Source organism: Symphodus melops (genome assembly GCF_947650265.1).
Source record: "Symphodus melops genome assembly, chromosome: 4".
Classification (NCBI taxonomy): Eukaryota; Metazoa; Chordata; class Actinopteri; order Labriformes; family Labridae; genus Symphodus; species Symphodus melops.
This window is the reverse complement of record NC_136694.1, coordinates 2,914,911-2,938,670: the sequence shown is the minus strand read 5'-3', so window position 1 is coordinate 2,938,670 and position 23,760 is coordinate 2,914,911. Positions and strand designations below refer to the sequence as shown.

Here is a 23,760-nt window from a genome sequence, read left to right as displayed (position 1 = left end):
TCGATTTTTTTTGTTTTTGTTTTAAGAGCATTAAATAAATACATTAAAAAAGAGGCATAAAGTATGGATGTTTGTGAGTAATCGACAACTGCTCATATGACCCAATTCATGTCAGTACCAGGACTTTTATCTGTCAGGTCTAAAGACTTAAAAGGAAACTTTCAACATATCACTGGAGCTCAATTATCAGTGGTAGATCAGAGTTTCACCAGAATAAACTCTGTGACATTTTACATTTGCAGTACACAAGAAGGAAGTATATGAGGCGGCTGTGGCTCAGTGGTGTCCTTGGGCAAGATACTTAACAAAGGTGTGTGAAAGGGATTATTTAACACTAATGGACACTTTACACAGCAGCCTCTGCCATCAGTGTGTGAATGGGAAGGTGTGACCTGCGGAGTAAAAATGCTTTGAGCCTTTAGCCTATGAGCTCAGGTCCGTTCACTATTGTCGTATTTGCTGCTGCAGTTTAGGACAGAGTGCTGCGCTGTCATTCGGAGGAAAAAAGCAGAAGGGCCTCTTGTGACCATGGTGAGCCGGCTCTCACAGGAAACTATAGGGCACAACAAATCTCCGTTATATCCTTCACCCTGCAGCTACAAGTGACTCCCACGCACACTTTGAGCTCGCTCAATGACAGGCTGGACTCTGTGATTGGCAGCTGATAACAGCCATTGCCAGTGGTCTTTCCGGGCCTTGGGGATTTGGCCCTGTTGTAATGCTCTGCTCCTCTGTCTCCGTTGATGAGCAGCAGAACTCCTCCATCATGCTCCTGACAAAGACTAATATTCTTTACTTCAGCTGCACTTCACAAGTACTATTAAATCTAAGAGTCTTTGTAAAGGCAAAAAAAAGTGAACGTCATAAAAGTATTGAAATAAAATGTAAGAGTTTCAGGTTTGCCTTCCCAGGACGGAAGCAGCATATTAACATTTATCTACATTTCAGTGTTTTCCATCGATGTTAACCCTGAGTAAACTTTATTTACTTGATTAGAGCTGGAGTCAGGTTTCTTATCTCAGGTCTGAATCATCTCCTCCGCGGTCAATAATGTTCAGTATTTTTTTTTTTTTTGTACATTTCTGCAAATGCTCAACCTTGGTAAGTAGACGGAAAGAGATTAACACCCAAGTGAAGGCTCAGTGTCTTTTACTTCAGCACAATGATGACAGATCCTGCTGCGGCTAAGTATTTGTTTAGTAGCAAGGTTGTCTGGATCCTTCGGGCCGCTTTGTGATGCCTCTGCCTTATTGTTGTCATTTCCATGTTCTGTTTATGAAAAGTCCAGATCTCTTTGTTGACCTCTAAAACAGACAACAGGTTTTTTTTTATTTAAACAGGATGATTCAAGATGCACTTCATGAACTCTTAAACACCTTCTTTGATTCTTTGAACACTTTATTTATGAAGTTTGAACGCACACAAACAGATTCTATGTTTATGTCCTTAAAATCCTTCCTTAAAGGGAAAGTTCTGTTTTTTTCTGTGTACTTAAAATATATACAAAAATGTGATACAAAAACGGACTACATGAATAAAAATCCTAATGTTTAAACCACAAACACTTAAACTTAGAATATTGTTATTCTACACGGCAAGTCACAAAACAACAAGGAATCCAAAAACACACGAGAGCCCGATTCAAAGAACATAGAGTAGACAATAATCCACGCCCACTGGGTGGAGAGAGTCGGTTTATATGTGGACGCTGATTGATGATGAGCTTCACCTGGAGACCACACCTGCTGCAAATCTAGACCTGGGGAGGAGACACAAGAGGAGCAGACAGACAACACACAAGTGGGGGGGGGGAGTACGGACCGGAACAGATCATGACATTGCTCCTGCATCTCTTCACCAGGTGCTCTGACCTCTCACCCCCGTGTGACACTGCCCCCTGCTGAGGAGACATCCAGGAGGAAGTGAGCACTGACCATGTTTGAATCAGCTGTCTGAGCTCGCTCGATTAACCAGCAATAATAAAGGCAAAGCAACATACAACATGCTGAATTTAGGCCTTTACGTCCACGTATACCATAGTCCTGTTTCTTTTTCGGCCCAAAGAAAAAAGAGGATTGAAGATGAAGGTGTATTCATTTTGATGAAATACATGTTTTATTAGGATCATTTAAGTCTCAGTCCTGGTCTTCTGCCATGCGTGTTTTAGAAGTTTCCCTGTTCCCACACACCTGATTCAAATCATCGCCTCGTCATCCAGAAGCCTGATGAGTTTTGAACTCTCAGTTCTGGAAGAAGGAACACGTTTCAAATATGCAGGGCAGTGGGTCCCTGTGATTTATTTCAATGCAGTGTCTGCTCTCTGAAACAAATATGGGATCAATAGCCTCTGATTTGAGTAGCTTGGTGAGCCCGAGCCCTTCGTTAGCTGTTTCAGCTTCCTGTTTCCGGACACTAGCCAGTGCTGAGTTTGGAAGGTGAGCAGTCTGATCTAAGGAAATTTCACTTTGTCTGGATTTGACATTACTTCATACTCGTTGTATCGAGGGTGTTTGCAGCACTTGCAGCTGCCCTCAGGGAGCATTTTCCCAGTGTCTGTTGTACCCAGAGCTAACTATGGTAAAGCTATATGACATATATGTACATACATAGGTCACTTCTTATTTGATGTGACACATCACATCATGACACTGGCATGGGATATGCAGTAAGACATCACAGCTAAGCAGCGTGACATATCGAGCTGACGCTAAACTCCTGAACCATTTTTGAACCAGCCTGTTTCTTTTATTTCTTAATTCATTTTTTAAAGGCATTTTAACATGGGAGTTAACTGAACTTTTGAATTGTGTCACCTTGTTTTGTTGGTTTCTAAAGTAGACAAATACACCTCAGAATAGCACATCTTTTTAGAGAAACAAGGAGGGTAAATCAATGCTATTCATTCATTCGTCTATCCATGCGTATGTTCTTGGAGAGTCCGGGGCGTGTCGGGTTTTACCAGACACGCTGGGAATAGTGGTCCATGTGAAACTTTTGACTGGTGTTAAAGTTTCAACCCAAAACTTTATCTTGTCGTGTTTTAAACACAACAGGAGAGTCTGTCTGATAGCTTAAATACACTACTACAGAGAGAAGCTACATGATATATTTTGGGTCTCAAACACTTAAAAGGTAAGGCAATGCATCAATATTTAGTTAATGAGGTGTTGAGAATACATTCACACAGCTTCAGTGACCCACAATTTGAGGTTAATAGTTGTGCAAAGAATAAAAAAACAGGGTTTGTGAGAGATGTACACATTTTTGCCATGTTCTCACCTTGCTTCAATAATTGATTCTAATTTTTATTTTCTTAATTGGAAATTAAGCCCTTCAATACATAGCATTGGCGACATTTCAATTAGATCTCAAAATGTTTTTGTTTTTTGCTAACCTTTAAGACATAAATCTAGCATTCTGATTGAAAACTCTTTGCTTTCCTCTTGGAAATGAATCATCGACTTGGGCTATCTTAAGTGGAGACCACTACACCTTGTATTGCCTTAAATGATGCTCATGATTGATTCAATAGATCTAATAAATCATAGCAGCACAGACTTCCAGGCAGGGTTTCTGGGAGAGAAAAAAAAATGGCTGATTTTTCTAATGTGAATCTATTTTGGGGTCATTATCAGATTCAAGACGCTCCAGCACCGCCTGCAGAGCGCACATCTATTATTGCCTATTATTATGGGACATGTGCGTGCTATTAAACAGAGCCACTGTGCGTTCTCTCGCCGGCGCTAGGATCCAGAGGAATGACCCCCCCACACCCTCCTCTCATCGCACTCCCCACCTCATCCCTCTCTCTCCATCTCTATCTCTCTTTCTCTCTCTTCAAGACTGTTTTAAAGTCTCTGCCAGACTTGGGCTCCCACGCTACTTCCTGAACGGACGGAGGAATGGAAAGCTTCCAGAGTCTCTCCACCACCTCCACCAACGCCGACTGTCCCCTCTCTGTGTGCCCGAAGACCGCTGCTTCCACCGCCGCAGCCGCAGGAGCGACGACGCGCTGTGTGGACCATCGCTGCTAGTCTCCCTCCAACCGGCTCTCCCTCTCGCTGCACAGACACGCTCCTCCATCACCATCTGTATCCCAGTGTTATGCTCTTCTCCAGGAATATAGGGGGGATTTTGGGACGAAAAGACTCTTTCTGACTGGACCTCTAAACATTTCTCTCCGCCCTTCACCTCCACCGTGCCCAGTCTCCGTCCGCGCTGCGTCTCTGGCGCTGATTTTACGCAGCGAAGGCATCGCTGATTTACCCGCAAAAGGGACAAACTCAACAGTTGTTGTTGGTTATTGTTTGCATGTCGACGTGCGCAACACTACCATGTGGAGGTTACTGCAATCGTGCTGTTGCTGCTGGTGGATTTTCTCCCTCGTTTTGCCAGCCTGCGTGCTTCTCTGGGCCGACTGTCATCCCGGTAAGTTTCGTACCCACACAAGTCCAAACACTGTTTGTTTGGTGGTCATGTCTATGAAGGAATGTAGCCACCAGTGTGACATTAACAAGAGGGAGCAAAATCTTTAATAAGCTGGTAGAATACAGTCGGGGCATTCAGTATCCTGTAACGGGGCACTGGCTGATTGTATTTCAAGCCTTGTGACTTGACGCGCTTTCCCGGCACCGGCACGTCGACTGGAAGCCGCCGGGGAGGCAATAAGGCAGTGAAATAATTTTTATGCAACTCTGAGTGACCTCTTTGAACCCTCTCGTACAAATTCAGAGCACAACTTTAACACAGGATTCTGCCACCGTTCTCCCCGTCTCTCTTTAATTCCAAAATCCCCCGTTGTTCCCTTTTAACCCTTCAAATGCAATCAAACCGGGGAAACATTACAATGCTCCATGATGCCATTAATGGAACAGTAGGCACGGCAGGTTGGTGGCTGGTTCGGTGCTGTGGGTACATTAAAAAAAAAAAAAGCGAGAGAAAGATGTGATTTCTTGTCAGCCGGCGGCGCGTTAGCCAAAGCCCTTATCTCACCGCCTGAAGCAAGACAGCAGGGCTGTGAAGTCGCTTCACACACTTACACACACACAAGCCGCAAATTGCAGTTGAGGCTCAAATCCGTGCAGAGGGAGAAGGCAGACCTCGTGTGTGTTTGGGTTGACATGCAGATCCCTCAGAAGAGACCCAGAAAAAAACGGACTCTAGATTCATTTAAAGTGGTGGAAAAAAACCCTCCTACCTCCTCCTTTTCCCTTATAATTGGGCTAATCTAAAGCTGTTATGTAATCTAAGTGAACAACTGTTTTCCTACATTTAGTCGAATCCAGAATCCAGCTGCTTCACTTCCAGTCATGTCCAAAGCCTTCAGAGTGGAAAACCTTCAGGAGACAACACCTGAGTAGAAACAACACCTGAAGAGAAACAACCGTCTCTGCTGCTTTTATAGGCTCAAACTACAAAGAGACGGAAAACACATGTAACAAATCAGCCCTGACCTTGGACAAACTGTCTATATACACTTTATTCCTCCAGCTGGAAGAGACTCTAAAAAAAAAAAAGCCTTCCAAACACTCTGTGACCCGCCGTCCAGCACGAGAGCTTTCGCCCCGCAGAAAGACTTTTAATAGAAGTTGGACAATTAGTTCTGTGTCTCAATAATTCCTCAGCAGAATATTCTTCAGCTGTTTGTGGGGGAAACTTTCAGAAGACGCACTCGTGAAAATAACTGAGTTAAATCTGTGACGTGGTTTGTAGATTGCCAGAGAAGCTCAGAAATGTAATCAGCTTGACAAAAGACTGAAAGCCAAATAAATAATGGGAACATATAAAGCCTGTGAGAGCGACAGCAGTGTCAGATATCGTCCCCATCCCTGGTTTGAACAAACTCCGCCCCGCTCACTCACTAGTCTTTATCGAAATCAGAGTATCGCATTAATGACTCCATTAGACCCTCTGATGGAAATGTGGATTCTACCCCCCCCCCCCCCCCCCCCCCCCCCTCCGAAGAGTCGGCCTAGTGTTAAGATTCAGCAAGCTTGTGTCGGAGCCCTGTAGCTGTCCATAGATATGACACGTTATCACAGAGCCGGTTAGTCAGACAGCATTAGCCTACTTTTTCAGCCTCGCCTAGATTAGTTCTTATATTTCTTTTGAGCCTGCAGAGATGTCATGAAACACACACGCACTCTCACACACACACACACACACACACACACACACACACACACACACACACACACACACACACACACACACACACATATAAAGAGAGAGAGTCTGAGAAGAAACGATAATGCTGCCCTGCTGACCGCACAACACAGCCACTGCTCGAACACATCCATGTCAGTATTAATACACCGTACAGACTGAGAAGTCCACTGTGAGGCTCCAGTTTGAGATTTTTTCTTATTTTAAATGTGCGTCCATTCGTCTTCTGCTCTTTCTCTTTTCTTCTGGAGCTCACATTGAATCTGACCACGAATCGAGAGAGGGGAAATGAAGTCAAGTGAGCCGAGAAGTGACGGAGGGAGACGCTGTGAGAGAGGCACGGCTCGGATGGTTTGATAGGAGGGGGGAACAAATAGTCCCACAGGTTGAGGATTAATATTCAAACATGCTGGTCCATGAAGAAAAGATGTATTTTTGTACGATTGAGCATCTCATGCAAGAAATATCCCAGGCGAGGGAAGATGCAGTTTTACATTTTGAGTAAATATTCAACAATCAGTGATCAATAACAGACTCAATCACAGATTCAAGCCCTTCATCTGAGTGACTTCAATGAAATACATTCGTAAAGGCTTTGTAGAATAAAACCTGATTCCTTTTAAAATGTTTCCTGCTATTAAAGGAAATGAGGAGAGGCTGAAGCTTCTCGCACATGCTGAGAGACATTATCACTTTGTATTTATACAGATAAAAAGAAATTAGCTGTTCAAAATAAATACAAGCTCTGACGAGGTAAAGCACGGAGGCATCGATGAAACAGGTTATTCAGCTGTCGGATGGTGATCACTTTGCAACGTGACATATCTCTGGGAATCATCACTCGGATACAAATCCACCGCTCTGGATGTCAAACATTGATGAGCACTCCCTCCCTCTCTCCTTGACCTCCTCTCTCTCTCTCTCTTTCCTCTCTCCTCTCCCCTCGACTCCACCGCATGCTGTCATGATACCGGCTTGGAGCGAGCCAGAGGAAGGCTGGTTGATGTTAGCGTCTGGCATATGATGATGTAGAGACAGAGATGAGTGTGCTTCTCTCCTGCTGGGTACGATCATCCTCAGGCTCTCGGCTCCGCTCTCCTTACCTCCAGCCCGCTCTTTTTTTATTAATAAGGCTCTTAGCTGGAGATTGGGCTGAAAAGCAAAGGAGAAAAGGACGGGATCAGCTTTCTATTAAAAAAAGAAAAGAAAAAAAAAAGTCACCACATGCGTATGCGGGCAAAAGAAAGGCGTCTACATTCGTACCATAGTTTAAAAAAATCCCACTCTTCTTTTTTTTAAAGATGATTATTAGTAAGGTGCTGAAAGAAGAGCGTCTGAACATACACATGCATGTTGACTCATTCTGCAGAATATATATATATATTTTAATATCAGTCCTTCTGTGTCACATGGACTCCTGAAAGATAAATCAACAAATAAAAAGAGTGAACTCAGTCTTGTACACTTTATTTCAGATTGTATTTGATCTTTTTTCAGGGAATTGTGTCGTGACAATTGTAACCCCGTAGCGATGCTCGATTTAATAGAAGAGATTTTGAAAGCTAGATTTGTGATACTAAAAAACACAAAGCATTGCATTCCACCTTTTTTACAGTTGATTTGAAAATGGTTGTCATTCAAGTGGCGTTGCATAAAGTCTTTGCTTCTGGTGCTTAGTCATGATGGTTCAGATTTTTCTCTCATATCGAGGCCCTCGTGTTAAAACTTAGGGCGACTATTTAACCACATCTCTTTTTTTGTTGCCTCGTCATTGAAGTTCGTTCCTTTAATTTGACCTTCCCTGAGTTAAATGTGGCGAGATTAAAAGACATTGCTCTTAAAAGCTGAAGAAAAGGAGGATAGAAGCCGTGGGAGAAAGGCACCAGTTTAGCTCTCTTCACGTGGATTCATAAAGAACGCGGCTCGTCTTTGAAGCTGCGAGGCGATGATGCTCGCAATTACTGCCTCTGCTCCAACCTGCGTTGTTAGGAGGCGCTTTGGATGAGCGCTTCATCCTCTGAGCTTTCCAAGAGTGGAGTGCATTGTTTACTCTGGAGTCCACCCTGATAATGTCACAGCTCCCTGCAGAGCAACAGCAGCAGTGATTCAGCCGAAGAAGTGCCGCTGGAAATGCAGGAAGTTTGTGCAGCGCTGTCATGTCTGCAGAAGTGACCTGAGTGCTGATAACGTGCCCCCGGTCGCCCACATAATGGCCGGTTTGCAGCTTCGCAAACATCTGGTTTTTTTTGTTTTTTTTTATTGTCGCGGAATGGAAAGCACTGAACATCACCACGGGGCGTCAGCTATTGCTGACACGGGGCATCACTTTTCCTTTTTCCTCCGTCTGCAGCATGTGGTGTCAGCGTCGAGGCATCGCGCCCCTGTCACCGCGCTGCACTTCAGCCCTGGGTTAACCAAATGCACGACAGAGAGAGAGAGAGAGAGGAAAAAAAGGAAGACAGAAGACACAGGGAAAGAAAGAGATGTTTGGCCTTCAATCTGTCGCGTTTTGCTGTGAAAAATGAACAGGCCCTGTCGCTCCTGGCTGTGAAGAAAAACAGAACAGTCATTGTAATCTCACAACAAGCGCCTGAGCTAGCACATCATATCACCCCGACAAACAGACCCGCCCCTCCTGCCATCCATCTCCCTCTCCCCCTTACCCCCCTCCTTTATTTTTTAATTCTTCTGGAAGAGTGTGTGTGTGTGTACGCACCTTCAATCTTTTAAATCCGAGGATGAAAAGACGAGTGTTGGTTAACCATTCAAAGCCGGCCTCCCCGTCTCTAACCTTTTCTCACAGCCTTTTTGATTTGAAGTGATAAGGGGGGGAGGCTGACATTTAAGGACCGGATTGGCTATGCTTTGTGGCTCTCTGTTGCAAACATTATCATCATCATCATCATCATCATGGTTCAGGGGCTCACCGAGCTATTATCTGCCCTCCACTGTGGCTGGGAGAAAAACAAAAACAAATGCTTGCACGTCGGCTCATGGTTCAGTTTATCTAGCGAGCGAGAGGCCAGCCGACGCCACCCCGGCTCTCCTTAATAGATTGATTTAAAAGATATGGTGTCATGTTTGTTTGTGTGTGTGCGTGCGTGCATGTAAGCTGCAGAGGGGGCGGGAGAGGTGCGGTGTCAGGCAGTTATCCTTGTAGGATGCTGCTTTGGTATCTGTCGACTTGTCATTAGAAGGAAGCTGAGCGAGCGAGAGAGAGAGAGAGAGATCAGGAGCCTGATAACTAGAAGAAAAAATAGAAAACATCCCTTCTGTTGTGCCATCGATTTTTTTAGCAGGAAATGATGCCGCTTTGTTGCACAAAGGGGGAAACTAAAGATAAATGGGTCCGATAATGATAACAATAGTAATGATGATATTAAGTGTAGAGGCGCTAATGATATCACAGGGATATGATGCGTGTAGCGGAGCATAGAGCATCGCCTCGTGTTGTTCTTTTGTCTTGTTTCTCATCTGTTTTTTTTTTTTTTTTTTTACTTTGCATCTAATAATCTCATCTCACGTGCTGCTTGAAATGGGGAATACTGTGAAAGTGGAAGCAGCCTGGCCTTCATCTCCTGCAGTGCCCCATCGCTTCCTGACTTAATGGGCTGCAGAAAATAAGGCGAACCCTACAACCCACTCTTTTCTAACTCCTCTACCTCTCCATTGTTCTGCTTCGTTGTTTTAATTAAGTCCACTCCTGGACCAGACGAGGGAGAGGATGGTACATCCTGAATTCAAGCCCAGTCAGGCCTCTTTCCAAAACGCACCATCGCACCCCTCCTGCTCCTTTAACTCTTGCGCTCTTCTCACTCTGCTTTGCTACGTCTTCTCTCTCGCTTCAGGCATGGTTTTGTGTTCGCTGCCATATGTTCTACCCCCCCCCCCCCTCCCACCGCCTTCACCAGCATCATGCTTCTGATGCAGGCAGTTCAGATGTATACATCTGACTAGCCTTGAAAACAGCTTTTTCTATGCGTGGCCTAAGGAGTGAAATATAACATCGCCAAAACTTGACAAATAATCTGCTCTGCACATGCAGCAGATATGGAGCTAAATCCAATATTAACTTTTCTTGGAGCTCAGCTTTGGTCTCCACCGACTCCTGAAATCAAGTTTGGTCCCCTAAAATCCCCAAAAGTTTAAAGATGCTGTGTGTTTTTTTAAGTTATGCTGTAGTAACTATGTTTTTGTATTGAGGACTGATTCCACCAACACGATGACAACCACACCACCTCTGGTCTGACCTCAGCAGCCCACTTCATTTAGTCACTTTTACCAACTTGTAATAAATTAGGATGTTACACCATGTTGTCATCAACTCACGTACCATGAGATGCATATAAAGCATGCTTTACTTAAAGCTGCAGCATGTAGAACATTTAGAGTATTTTTATTATTTTTTGTGTAGCACCAAAGTCCAACAGATATTATCTCAAGACTCTTCACCTGCTGAATCTGCATTTGTACAAACCATCAAGGCTCACGGAGCCCTACAGGACACATCAACAGAAGCAAAGATGAGATGGTTGCACTCATGGCAACGAAGCCTTTAAACCACTCTCTTCTCTTGTCTCTGTTCCCTCTTGGTTAACCAATAAATGCTGCGAGGTTCCCCGGCAGGCGGTGGTTGCGTGCAGGCAGAAACACAACACAGAGAGGAATGAAAAAAAAAAAACAAAGAGAAGAAAATGGAAGACATAAAGACAGCTTGAGATGCTGATGGGAGTCGAGAGGTGTACACAGCCCCCCCCCCCCCCCCCCCCCCCCTTTTTTTTCCCCTTTTCATTTTGCTAAGCGTGATGCCAGGGGAGCCTCTGTGTCACTGTGCAGGGCTGCTGCGTGTTAAAAGGAGCTTAGACTGACAGGCTGTCGGCTGGCGAGGAGCCTGACGAGACTAACCGTTGGCGACACTAAGCAAACACTGCGAGGGTTAGGCGAGGGGAGAAGGAGATGAGACAGGAAAACAAACGGACACGACGAAAGCCAAGCCGCACCTGTCCTCGGCGTTGACACTTGTGACTTCGCCAAGTCATTTTGGAGGCAGAAAGATGCAATTTGACGGGATATTCCCGACAGAAAGGCGGGCAGGCGGTTGCCAGGTGGTGGTTATTCTGACCACGGGTCCTCCTACACCCTCTGCGCTGACACCTTGGCACGTCGGGACTTTTCGACACTTTGTGTTCTTTTGTCAGGCTTGATAGGTGGCCATTCACTCTGGAGCTGTGACAGCTCTCCGATACACTGGTGAAAGGTGTAGATGGGTGTTCCTGCCATTTCCCAGAATGCTTTCTCATTTTGAATGGCGAAATGCACTTCACTCGACTTCCATCAGTCATCCCCGCTGACAGTGGAATGGAAGCAGCTGCTTTCTCTCTGAGAAAGGTGAAAGAAATGTCACCGTGGTACGATGATACGGTGAGCCAGTTAGACAGCGGCCCTCATTTTTAAGTTAAGTTTTCACTTCGGCCTTGCTTCCTCTTTATCTTCCTCCTTTTCCTACTTTATTTATCCACCTCTCATCCTCCATTTATTCTTTCCTCTTGAAACACGTTTTCATTTTGTGGGCCTCCAGCTCCCGCTCTTTCTGTATTTGATAGTTTGTCATATTTCATCCTCTTTATTCATTTTCTTTAAGCTTTTGCATCCTCTCTGCCCTGCTTCTATTTGTTTGTTTAAACTTTTACTCATTCTAACTTTTATAAAATATATTTGTCCACCCAATTCCTCCGTAATCACCTTTTCTATTTTTTGCTGCCCCCGTTTAAAACACTTCTTACTTGATTCCTTCCTTTTTTTAAAAAGATATATTTACCCTTTTGTCTCCCATTAAACATAAAATATGTAAAATTTCATTATAAGGAAACATTACAAAATTAAAATTAATAAGAAAAAGGACGAAACCACTGTACAATACATTTTTGTATTCATTGAGTACTTGCCTCAAATATTTAAAGCAGTTATCAAAGCCAGAGAAATCCGTCATCTTTTAGCTGTACTGGGACGTGTCTTCTCGTGGCAGCAGCCAGGACATACACATTGATCGTTGCCATGGCAACACCAGATGTACTAAAAGCGGCCATACTGTTGCTGTATGTGCTACTTTGATTAAAAAACATCATGTACATTATACTCGGACACTTTAGCTCGTCGGTAGACATACTCTCTTCCTCAGGTCAGTTTCGCCCGGTCGTCTTGACTAAGGTCGACTGGTAATTCGTTTTCAGCAGGAAGAGCGGGGAGAAGCAGAGACAATCACTCCCATGATTCCCTGTCAGCCTCAACATTGTCTTTTATTGTGGTTTGATTGAGAGCCCCCTGGTGGTATATAATATAATTTATATACTGCACCTTTAACACATTTTGTTTTTTTACCTTTTCAATAATCATATAATTATGTATGTCTCTGTGTTCGGTTCCTGTTTCTTCTTCTCGTCCTTGTTTCTTCTTAAACCTCCCTTGTTCTTTTCTTTTTCACTCAAGCTTTCTTTTCATTTCTTTCGTTGTTCCTCTGGGTTTCTCCCTCTCTCTGCTCACCCGGGTTATTATTCTGAACACAGCCCAAACTAAAGGCCATTACATTTAAATCCCATTACTTACTAGGACACAAAGTTGTATGTGCTTTTATAAATACACACTTGCACACAAACACACACAGTAATGTGTTTTACAGTTGTTCAGGGCCCACATTGTAGCATTGGCAATAAAAGTCATTAATGAATTGGGCGATGAAAATTAGAATTCCGGCAGAATCTCAAAAGTTGATTTGAAGTGTTGAGGACACAGAAGGACAGCGTTTAATATTTCCCTCCTTGGCTCCTAATGACAAAATAAACAGGATATTATAATTTTATGGAGATAAACGGACACTTTTGGCACAGACACAGACACTGAGAGGAAAGCGAGCTCTTTATTTACAGCCTGGATCTTGTTTTTCTTTTTTCTAATGTTGGCTATCATTTCCATCACTGGTAATCATCTTTCTCACAGCGGGTTAATTGCTTAGATCTGGCCGCTGTAAGAAAGCAGTAAAAACACTCCTTGTGGGTGGTCAGATATTCACCAGTTTTTAACAAATATTGAAGTATACCAATTTAAAATGTCATGACTAATATGACACATTTTTGAGCACTGTACTCACTAAAATAATTTGACAGATTTAGTTTTTACTTTCAGAATGATAGAAAGGAAGTCAAGTTTACTTGTTAAAAAAACATACTGGAGTGTCAACAGAAGTAAGCGATAAAGACTGACTTGAAGATGATAATGAGCACCAGTGGTGGCTGCTGGGAAAACTGGACTAAGACCTCCCTTTCTTTTACAATAAAGACAGAAACACGATTCTCAAAAAGAACCTACAACAGATTGTTTGACATTTTGGTAGAAGCTAGAGTAGCAACCGCACCGCAGCCTTAACGCTAACGCTAGGCCACAAGCAAGTTTGATCAATGATGCAACTCTATTGTTACAGACTGCAGAGATGTTAGGAACCAAACATATCTCCCAACACGTTGTTTATCTTAACACATCATTTCACCACAATTGAGATGCTAAATTCTGTTAGACCCTCTCATGTGTTGGCACCAATTTAAAGTCCATCTGTGAGAGAATAATGCAGCAGACGCTACTGACACATGCACACTTACATTTATTTATGGCATTTCATTTAGTCATTGGGGTATTCAACAATAGCCTGCATACTCTCCCCATTTTGCTACGATCAGGCAGGCTTAAACATCGTCCCTTTGGGTCTCGCTAACATATTTAAACATTTCTGATGAAATAAAAACACATTCATGCTTCCTATAGAGAAAACATCCTCCAGACGCGATAGCTCTCTCGTTGTAGCATTTGATGCACCAAAATAGTAGAAAATTATCGGAGAGAAAGAGTTGATTAATATGTTTGAAGAGGGTTGATTCAACATTTAATCTGTTCCCTATGTTTCCATGGTGATTTATCCTGTTTGAGTTCTTGTGTTGTTCTGTTTGATATTTATTACATTGTAGGAAGGGTGGTTATATATGAGTATTTAATGTTGAGTTTGTGTTCTTTATGACTTCATTAGCTTTAGCAGAGTTATGTATGCCGTCAGTTTTACGCCACCTATTACTCAGCTCCACCACTAAGCAAAAACACTGATTCAATGTCTATCAGCATTAACTGCACCTGTTTATTTAAATATCATTTAGCCACCTTTAGCATGCTAACACAGTATAAATGAGGCTCTGTAACTTTAAATAGAAGGAATATTAAACGTGTTCTTCAAAAATACACATGGAAAAATACTCTAGCTATAAAACACATTTCCCCAATTAAATCCATTCACATTCGTCCACTTGTTGTATTTCCACTTGTGGTCACAGTTGCTGTTGAGAGCGCTATGAAGTGCTTTTATCTGCCTGGTGTTTACCCAACAGTTTGGCTAAGGACATTTGTCCTAGTTTTACTTGAGTGAACTCTAAATCACTGTGTAAAATCTTCTCATAAACCAAACAGATATTTTTTAGAAAAAGATTTTCTCTAAAGGCAGCACGGAGAGTTAGTTCTGTTTGTAAAAAGGGAAAAAAAAGCAGAATTTGTTTGGCAGTTGAGCTGGGCCATGGCTGTCAGTGGGCTTTCTCTGGATTATAACCAAGCATTAATACATAAGGCTTGTTTTACCACTCAATCAGGCCGCTGTTGGGAATGTTCATCCATCAACCCCTTCCCCCCTCTTTCACCACAGACTGCCCCCCTCGCCTGAAAGCTTTCCTGCCTCACGCTCCTTAAATTATTATTTTTTCACCCCTCCCCATCCCTCCTCATCCCCAGTCTCACATAAGCAGCTCCCAAATAAAAAGTCAATGCTTGCACTCCAATCTCAGGCTCATGGCTGCCCAGGATTTCTACCTTGATCAAATATTTACAAAGGGAGGACAAACCTCCGTTTTGGATCAGTTTTCTCCACTCCTCTTGTCCTCCACTCCATAGAGACATTCAACTGTGATCATGGAGCTTTACACCAATATGATGGATGTAGTCAATGTATTTCTAGAAGCAGAAGTTAGATTGGATATCTCACAGGGTCAGCTATATCTATAATAAAACCAACTTCCAATGTCCTTTTAAATGACTGTATGTCATTCTGTTGTTACCAAAGACAATATGTCAGAAAGCAGAGGGGCATTATTGAACCCATACATCGATTTAAAGGAACCATATCTTTGATTTGTCGGGGTTCCAGTTGTAAACTGTCTTGTGGGATGACACTTCAGAGACATTCAAGTTAATCTCTTTACTGTGCATCACGCCTGAAGCGCGGACCAATAATGATGTCAACATCTTGCTAAATAAGGAGTGGCTTACCTTGAAATACTAGAGTTAAAGCTTCTGCATAGAAAAAGGTTTAAATGAATAATGATGCCACCATGTGACCTACATAAGAAAATCCAATCATATCTAGAGGATTGACTATTTCTATAGAGTTTGTATTGCAAGTAAATTCTGCTATTTGCATTTGTTTGTTTACATTTTCAAAGGAGAGAAATCCACAGTGAGTGATTCGTTTGCTATCTAGAGGCCGGATAAGATTCTCAGTCAGGATCTCAGCACAACTATGACATCTGCAGAACAATATTCGCTAAGAGATATGGCATACAGCGTTATCCACGGGTCACATTTATTGATTCAATCCAAGTGTCAGCTTTCGGTGTTGAAAAGTGAAGACAATGTGGGAGTGCAAAAAACCAGCAGTTCCTATACTAAACATGGGCATAAATGGGAATAAACCCAGGGTAAGTCTGCAGAGGGCGCTAAACTACAGATTGATGTTCTGCAAATCACGCAATAGTTCCCTCATACAAAAATAAATAATTGCACAACATGCTTCAAGCCTCTATGTAAACCATTGAAAAGTCTTTGCATATAGGCTGCACAGAGAGCAGCCTCCCCTGCCTGGCAGCCCTGCAGCGTAGTGCCTCACAAGGCCTCCAGAGAGCTGGCCAATAAGACGTGGGGATGGGGGCCTTAAAGCGACAGAAGCTAAACTGAAGGTTTTTATTGAAAGCAGAATGAGATAAATACAATTTTCTTTTTTCAGCTCAACCATAAGCTAGTATTTTACTCAGGAAGCACTTACAGTGTGTTGATGATCTTATCCAGCATTGGATAAGTCAGACATGTTCTGTATTTGGGTTCTTTAGATGGCTATAGTGTACTACTTTCACCGATACAGTCAGTGTCTCTACTGGCCTGCCTTGCCATCACTGAAACCTAGACTCTATCTTGTAGTGAAAAAAAACAACAAAAAAAACCCACCAACCATATTCAAGATTAATAACATGAGAGACTGCTGCTCTCTTCTAGTTCACAGTTGGGTTTCGTGAATTGTTTATATTTGGTTCACTGAAAGTCTGCAGAACAGCGAGTCTCAGTAGAAGTGATGTGAAGACTTCATGTAGCCTTTTCCACATCTTCAGAAGAGTAAAAAAAACGACACGCAGCAACACTGTGCAGCAGTGAGGTTGTGTTGTACTACAGTGCAGTGCTACATAAACGTGGTGTATATTGCTCATTACGAACAAAATGATATATATTACATGCAAAACATGGAGAAGAGTTTAACCTGAAGCCTCCTGGTAACGTACAACGTGTCCACCTGTCAGTCAACTCCACAGCTCCTAATTCAGCAAATATATGAATAACATTTCGGCTATTTATCATCGATATGGATGTTTTTCTTAATTACTAAATCCTCCCTGGTTTATCGTGTGTACTGATAAAGAATTGAGCAAAAGCTATAAAATGTGTGTTGTGAACCAGGCTTTTGCAGTCAGTCTCAAGTGGAGACAGGAAGAACTGCAATTTTTTTGCACATTGACATTGGTTATATTTCTCCACAACGGAGGTTGCCATTTGTATTGAACAGATAATGCAAATTATCAGTAGTGGAGACCCAGTTCAAAATTAAGTTGGCTTGGCTAGAGCTTATTTTAGCATTATTTTAATAAGCTATTCCTAAAAACATGTCAGAACTGTTTGCAATGGAAACTTCCATTTATTATCCTGCTTTCAGATAAACTCAGTCTACAATTAACAAGAGAAAAGAAAAAAAAAAGGTGGTAATGACCAAAGAATGAGTGACTAATTGTACATCACTGGTGTGTTAATAATGTGGGTTATACTCAAAGTAGATGTATGGGTGCATCCTTACACAGTTGACTGAGGAGGTCCATGGTAGGTTTTAACCCTGGATATCCACTTCATTTCTCCAGTGTGGGCAGATTTAACAAAGACAGCAAAGACAGAGAGAGAGAGAGAGAGAGAGAGCGATGTTGTGTCGCACAATGAGCGGAGAACGTTGCAGAGCCTTCCTCATTAAATTCTTGCAGTGGCGTTGGTTTTTCCACTTTAATGCTTGGGAGATGCTGGCTTCCTCCTCCGAGAGATACAGGGACTTGGAGGAGCCACTGTGAGACTTGAGTGTAGCCCAATTTGTCTTAGTTCCAGGGGGATGTGGTTTAAACAGCAATGGCCTCTCCTCTTTGGGTAATCTCTGGTGGCCCTTCAGTCTCGATATCTCTGTTGTGCTTTAAGCCACTCTGCTCTTTGGTATTTGACGTCTTAGAGCTGTCCAATATGACTTCATGTTTTGTTTCTTCTCTCAATCTCCGAGCCAATTCTTCCACTGACCCCAAGTGAGATAAAGCTCCGGTAAGACAGGCACCACAATTCTGTTGTTTTTCTTCTTTAAATTACTTGAGGTCCTTTTCTTGACACAAATTGGCCCAAGTACATTTGACAACATGTGAATCACTGGAGGCCTATAGATCTTAGCCTTAAAGTTTCCCAAGGGCGAATGTGTCTCATTAGGTACACTGCATTAAATGAGCGTTAGTGTGAAGCAACAGGTAGGTGACAAATTAGTACAAAAACAGTGCACATCAAATTAACATGAGTAAAACTTTAATGCGTGTTGTCTGTTAGCATGAAAATAGCTCAATAATACGTCCACCTTTTTCAAACTTTTGAGCTGACTTAATTCCTACTCCCCAGTCAAAAACAGTCAGGCTCTGCTGCTGTGTCTGTATCAAATGTCATTACGGTCCATCAAGTAATTGTTGTGATCCTTCAGCTGAACCAGACCAGCCAAAAGAACTCTCTTAACAAGCTAGCTTGTTGACAGTGAAATGAACGTTCAGAAGTCCAAGAAGCAGTCCGACTGCTGCAGAAGTAAAGAGCAGAGTTGAGTGGGTAACTAAAGAGACCATCTCCAACTGCAAAGTGAGCGGGACAGCTGAGGTGAAGTCGGGCATGAACCCTGTCACTTACACACACACACGCCATGGTTTGACTAATGAACACGTTTTAAGCTCTGATAGCAACTTTGACTTTAATGCAGTCACACTTGATGTCTCAAGGATGTCTCGCTCCTCGTTATCACTTCTACCCGTCCTTTTTTTCCAGACGCGTATGGACAGACACTATAGAGCCTGACTGCTTATCCAGCATTTTGCGGATTAATAATGAAATGAAGTGTCTGTGACTGCTGCTGCGTGTCTTATTGTTTGTAGTCTGAGCTTGATGGAAGCATTCGTTTGTATTTTGACATTTAGAGTTGATTTAAAAAAACCACATCTTTAAACTAAGTAACCATTAATTGCAGGATGAGGAATATTATCTCCTGCTATTGGTCAGGACTCAGTGTTCGTTAGATGATGAGTAAATAATTTCTTTGGCTGTTTTCTCCTTCTGTCGCAGCAGGGCTGAGGCTTGTCTTGCCCTCTGTGTGCTTGGCTGCTAAATTTAAGATTTCCGGAGCTCGCTGCTCATGTTTGCCTCCTCGTGCCAGATGTTCAACAGATGGGGTTCACTAATATCACCCCAGGGTGCAAAGGTTTCCACTCTAGCTCTTTCAGCCTGTGTCACACTTTTTTCTGTCATTTCTATAAGTGCAGCTCTCTGTCTGGCATATTAAAAAATGTCCTTTTTTTAACTCCCCATCCATCCCCCTTCTCATTGTTACTCTCCTGTGTTTAAAGACGTTTAAAAAACTGGAGTAAGGACAGAGAGGGAGAGAGGTTCTCAGTCTTGGATTGGATGAAACCTTCCCCCATTCGTCACTGCTAGACAAGCAGCCGTGTTCCACCTGAAACGCCTTTGGATTTACGCTGCAAACTGCAGCCATCTTTCTTCTGTTAATCACCTCGGGGCTGGGCGCTCCAGCTCGCCACGTCCCCAGGCCGATGGATGACCCGTAGGGGAAATCGAATGGAAACTAGCCAAGCCTGACGCTGGTGTGGTACTTTCGAGGTACCACACTGTGAGTAGGACAGAATAGGAGAGCAAACCAATTCAGTATGTGTGAACCAGAGCCCAGGAAGTCAAGCAAAGATTTGCTGCAAATCTAATGCTGTTGATATTTTCTTATACGAGGAGGAAGTTATTTTTGAGTGGGATCTCTCTGTAATTCCTGGAAACCAATTTAAATGTTGATCTTGAAAATATATCATCAGTTCTCATTTTTTATATACAGTAAGCCTGGAATTAGCATTTTTGTACAATCAACAGAAGTGAACAATGTTCAATATTTGATAACTGTCACAACCCAAATTTCAAGTCCTTTTTTTCCAGCCCTATCTTATAACCATTCATTCAATCAATCAATCAATCAATCAATCAATCATTATTTATATAGCCTCAATTGATAAAGGTGTTACATCGAGACCCTTTACAAAAGAGCATATGGGATGATATGTAAACAGGTTTTCTCCTTTGTGTTCTTATGTTGCTGCTCACACGTCCTCGCCGCTGGGATGGAGGTCGGAGCAGGCCGTGCACGGTGGTCATGGGGCGGACATAGTCCGATGGTGGTGGCTGTGTGTCATTGGAAAAAGTTCCATAAAGCACATTGTTGTTCCTGAGGAGACTGAGATATTGGCTGAATGTCCTCAAGTGATCCATCAGTCTGAAAATATAAATATACTGAATGGTTGTATGAAATGTAAAGTGAGGTAGCAAGACCTTTGTGTCATGCTTCCCGCCTCTCTTCGAGGCTACATTAGCTTCAAATGTTGGAAGCGGTTGTCCATTCTTGGTCTGTTCTCCTGACTGGATTAGATGGATTCTTCTACAGTTGATATTGTGGTTAAGTCACTCATATTGTCAAAGTTGGAAGCATGTGATTTAACTTACAACCAGTAAAGAAGCGAGGACTTTCAGGAGACCCCTGGGGGTCTTGGCTGCTGAGGCAGTTCTTCACTTTGCCTGATTAGTAATCCAGTCATGTTCTCACTCTGCAGTTGCCAGTAGTTCAAGAAAACCAGATAGATCAGAAACCAATCATGCAACAATATAGAGGACTGAAGCTGTGAAAGCAGGCCTGACACGAACAGAAAAGCCAGTGTTTAGCCTGTTTTTGTGTGTTGATGTTTTTTCATGTGCAGGGTCTGTAATGATGTCAGCAGAATCCTTGCAGAGCCTCTCTCCACTGCCAAGTGCTAATGAACAGTGTTGGACGAGGATGGATCTGCTCGAGCCATTTAGGTTTGCTTCCACGGAGTATTAGCATTCACGTTTGTTGAAATGATCAGTAAGCATCCAGAAAGCTTAAACATACGAAGTACAGAGAGATTGTGTAGCTTGTGGTCTTGATGTTGTTGATGAAACAGCGGCCGATATGATGCATTGGAAAATAACTGTGTCGGTGTTATGGGCTCAACATGGGCTTTACAACAAGCACTTATATTGAATGAATTTGATATACTTACATTATCCTTACAATGCTCTGCTGTATCTCTGTTGAATGAAGCTTTCACTTACAATTTGTTCCACAACAATAGTCCATGGGAAACCCTGCTGATAGTTTCCTCCTTTCAAATTTCACTGAGGAAGTTTACTTTTATATAGTCGTGTTTCTACTCCGCTCATGTGGTTGTTTTTCCTTTTTGCAAATCATTTTTGGAAAACATTTTCTCACCTCCGGGTCACGTCACGTTCGCTTTCAAAAACTTCTTTTACCAATACTTAGTACAGTAATGATGCTATTATGCCTTATATTGATAATATTTAAAGACAGATTTCCTGGGATGCATGCTCTTTGGTTTCAGGGTGAAAGAGTAGCACTGGCGCAAACTGATATGATTATCGTGCATGCGTTGAATTGAAATTGCAGCTCATTGACTCGTCAGTGTCAGAATGATCATCTAATCAGTAACCTAATCAGAGCATGTAATCTAATTCACTGTACTTAGATTTACTAACTAAACAGTGAATTAAAGAGACACACCTCTGAATCATGTCAAACGGATGGATGGAAGTAAAGCCCTAAAGTTGGGACCTAGAAGTCTGGAATCAACCAGCACGGGCAAACAAAACAGCTTTTCAGGCCGAGTGTTTGAGTCAAAAAGAAGCTCCGTCTTAATTGCACTTATACCTCGACAAAGTTCCCTTCCCAATGTATTAGTGCAATTTTGACAGAGTGCAGAAATTTGCCAGCAATGTTGATAATTAAAAACAGGAAATCTCCCAATAGCAGGTGCTGAGCACAAAAACAGGGGCTTTGATCACATGCGTTCCAACACTGGTAATACAGTATGATTTAGAAACATCTCCTGTCTTTGGGAAACTGTAATAATATCAGAACAAACCATTTTAATAAAGTCTGGCTGAATAAAATAAAGTCCGAACAGTGGGATATGTACTCGTCATTGTCTGTGTATATCACCTAACATCATTGCATGCTTGCTTTTGCAAAACTTGCATCTGTGCAGAGTATTAAACAGTTTCTTAAATTAGTAGAAATTGCATTAGCATGATGCCTATGAACTGGTATTGTTTTTAATAATCATTACAGTGTAAGAAAAGCACAAAACACACCCAGCGTGATTATCAGTAAAGCTGTAATTTCCTCCTAACATCACTTCCTTTTTGGTTCTGCCCTTCTCCTCACTGTCTTTGAAGTTGTGTCTTGCATCACAGTGTGATTTTGTGATGCCTCCCCCCCCACCAACGCCTGTGGCCCAGTGCTGGGCTCCGGCCAGTTGAAAAAGGCCTCTCAGGCTGTGTCACTCCAAAAGACCACTGCTGTGACACGATGTTGACAGGCACTGGGCGAGGCAACCAAAAGCAAAATCTAATTACCATTAAACCAGGGAGCCATGCTTCAGCCAGCAACATCATTTCCAGGCCTATTAGCCAAAATTAGCACACACTATAAAACCATACACACACTTTGCTTTGCTTGCAGCCTCTTCACAGTCGCACATTTTCCCTGTCCTTGCCACAAGCCCCTTTTTCACACTCCTCCTCACTTTGTTTCGACTTGCAGGAGGTGGAAATTGGAATCTGTGGAGCATGTTGTCTCATCTTGGAGGGGTTTTCTTGCATTATTTTTGGTACGGCATGCCAGAGTCGCACATTGGTTCTGATATCCCGGTTGGTGGTGATACACAGTTTGTCCATTATGACTCGTGTAGAGCTTTGATCCCACATTGTTTTGAGCTGTACGGTCGGCAGGTGAGGATGATGCATTACATGTTCAGCCTGGAAGAAACCGCAGAATAAAGGCTGGGATGCATACTCGCACGCACTCAGAAACACACAGAGGCGTTTGAGGTTGCAGGGTAAGTGTTTTAAGCTGCAGTGCAGATGGCTGGTAACACAATACCATCATGTTTCCTCTCGCCACTCGTACTGGCAGCTCGGTGATAAAACAAGACTTTGAACTCTGCCGCATTAGAGACCAGACCACAGGTTTGCTATCTGGGACAGTCTGACAATGCATATATTGTATACGCTCTACGGGCTGGAAAAAACACTGCGAGATATTTTTCACACATCTGAATTCTTCTTTAAAATGGTGTCATATCTTAACCCTATTCTAACCACAGTCAAATAAGAGTTTTGTCATGTTTGCTCCTGACAAATCAGCAGTTTGGAAGATGACGTCACTATTGGACATCAAAGAGTCCGTCCACTCAGTGAATTGATTCATCATTCGGTTGCTAACTGGCTTTATGTTGTTGCTTGAAATTGTATGAAACAACAACCAAGGGGTTTTAAAAAATAGCGATGTTGACACAAAGGGAACGAACATCATATTAAAATATAAACACAAAGACTTATAGATGAGAAACTGCGTGGACTCTTGAGGACATTCTGTTAAAAAAAATGCTAATATGGATGTGAAAATGCGTCACTGTTTCTTTGTCATCACACCCTCACTAAATGATGTAATGTGGTTCACGCCACATCTCAACAGGAAGTGTGTCAAGCCTAAACACTATTTAGCATGAATGTCAATGTGGTGGGAACACAGAAAAACAAAAAAAGCAACAAAATCCTAACAGACGTGCCTTTGAACATTGAGGACTGAACAAAAAGGTATTGACACTGTCGAGTGAAGACGCCATATCGCCGGTTTTGACGACGTCATGCTTTCAAATCAGCTGAAGGATTACATGCTCTTTCATGAGCTGGGACCATTTTCAAACCCTTTTATGCTCCGAAAATCCTTTAAAACCATTTGGGTAATGTCAGAAATGCCAACAGAATACTATTATTTATTTAATTTAACATTTCCTAAAGAGGCTGTATTATACAAGAGCGTGT

General features: G+C 42.5%; 1 protein-coding gene across 1 annotated transcript in view; it reads left to right on the top strand.

The window, feature by feature from the left end:
- Nucleotides 1–2,246: 2,246 nt before the first annotated feature.
- Nucleotides 2,247–23,760, top strand: part of LOC306821928 (receptor-type tyrosine-protein phosphatase gamma-like) — a 377,123-nt gene continuing 355,609 nt past the window's right edge. Inside the window, exons 1-2 of the mRNA XM_079340572.1 lie at nucleotides 2,247–2,435; nucleotides 3,843–4,428. Of these exons, the coding sequence (XP_079196698.1) occupies nucleotides 4,335–4,428 (94 nt within the window). The 5' untranslated portion in view covers nucleotides 2,247–2,435; nucleotides 3,843–4,334. The remainder of the gene's footprint in view (nucleotides 2,436–3,842; nucleotides 4,429–23,760) is intronic.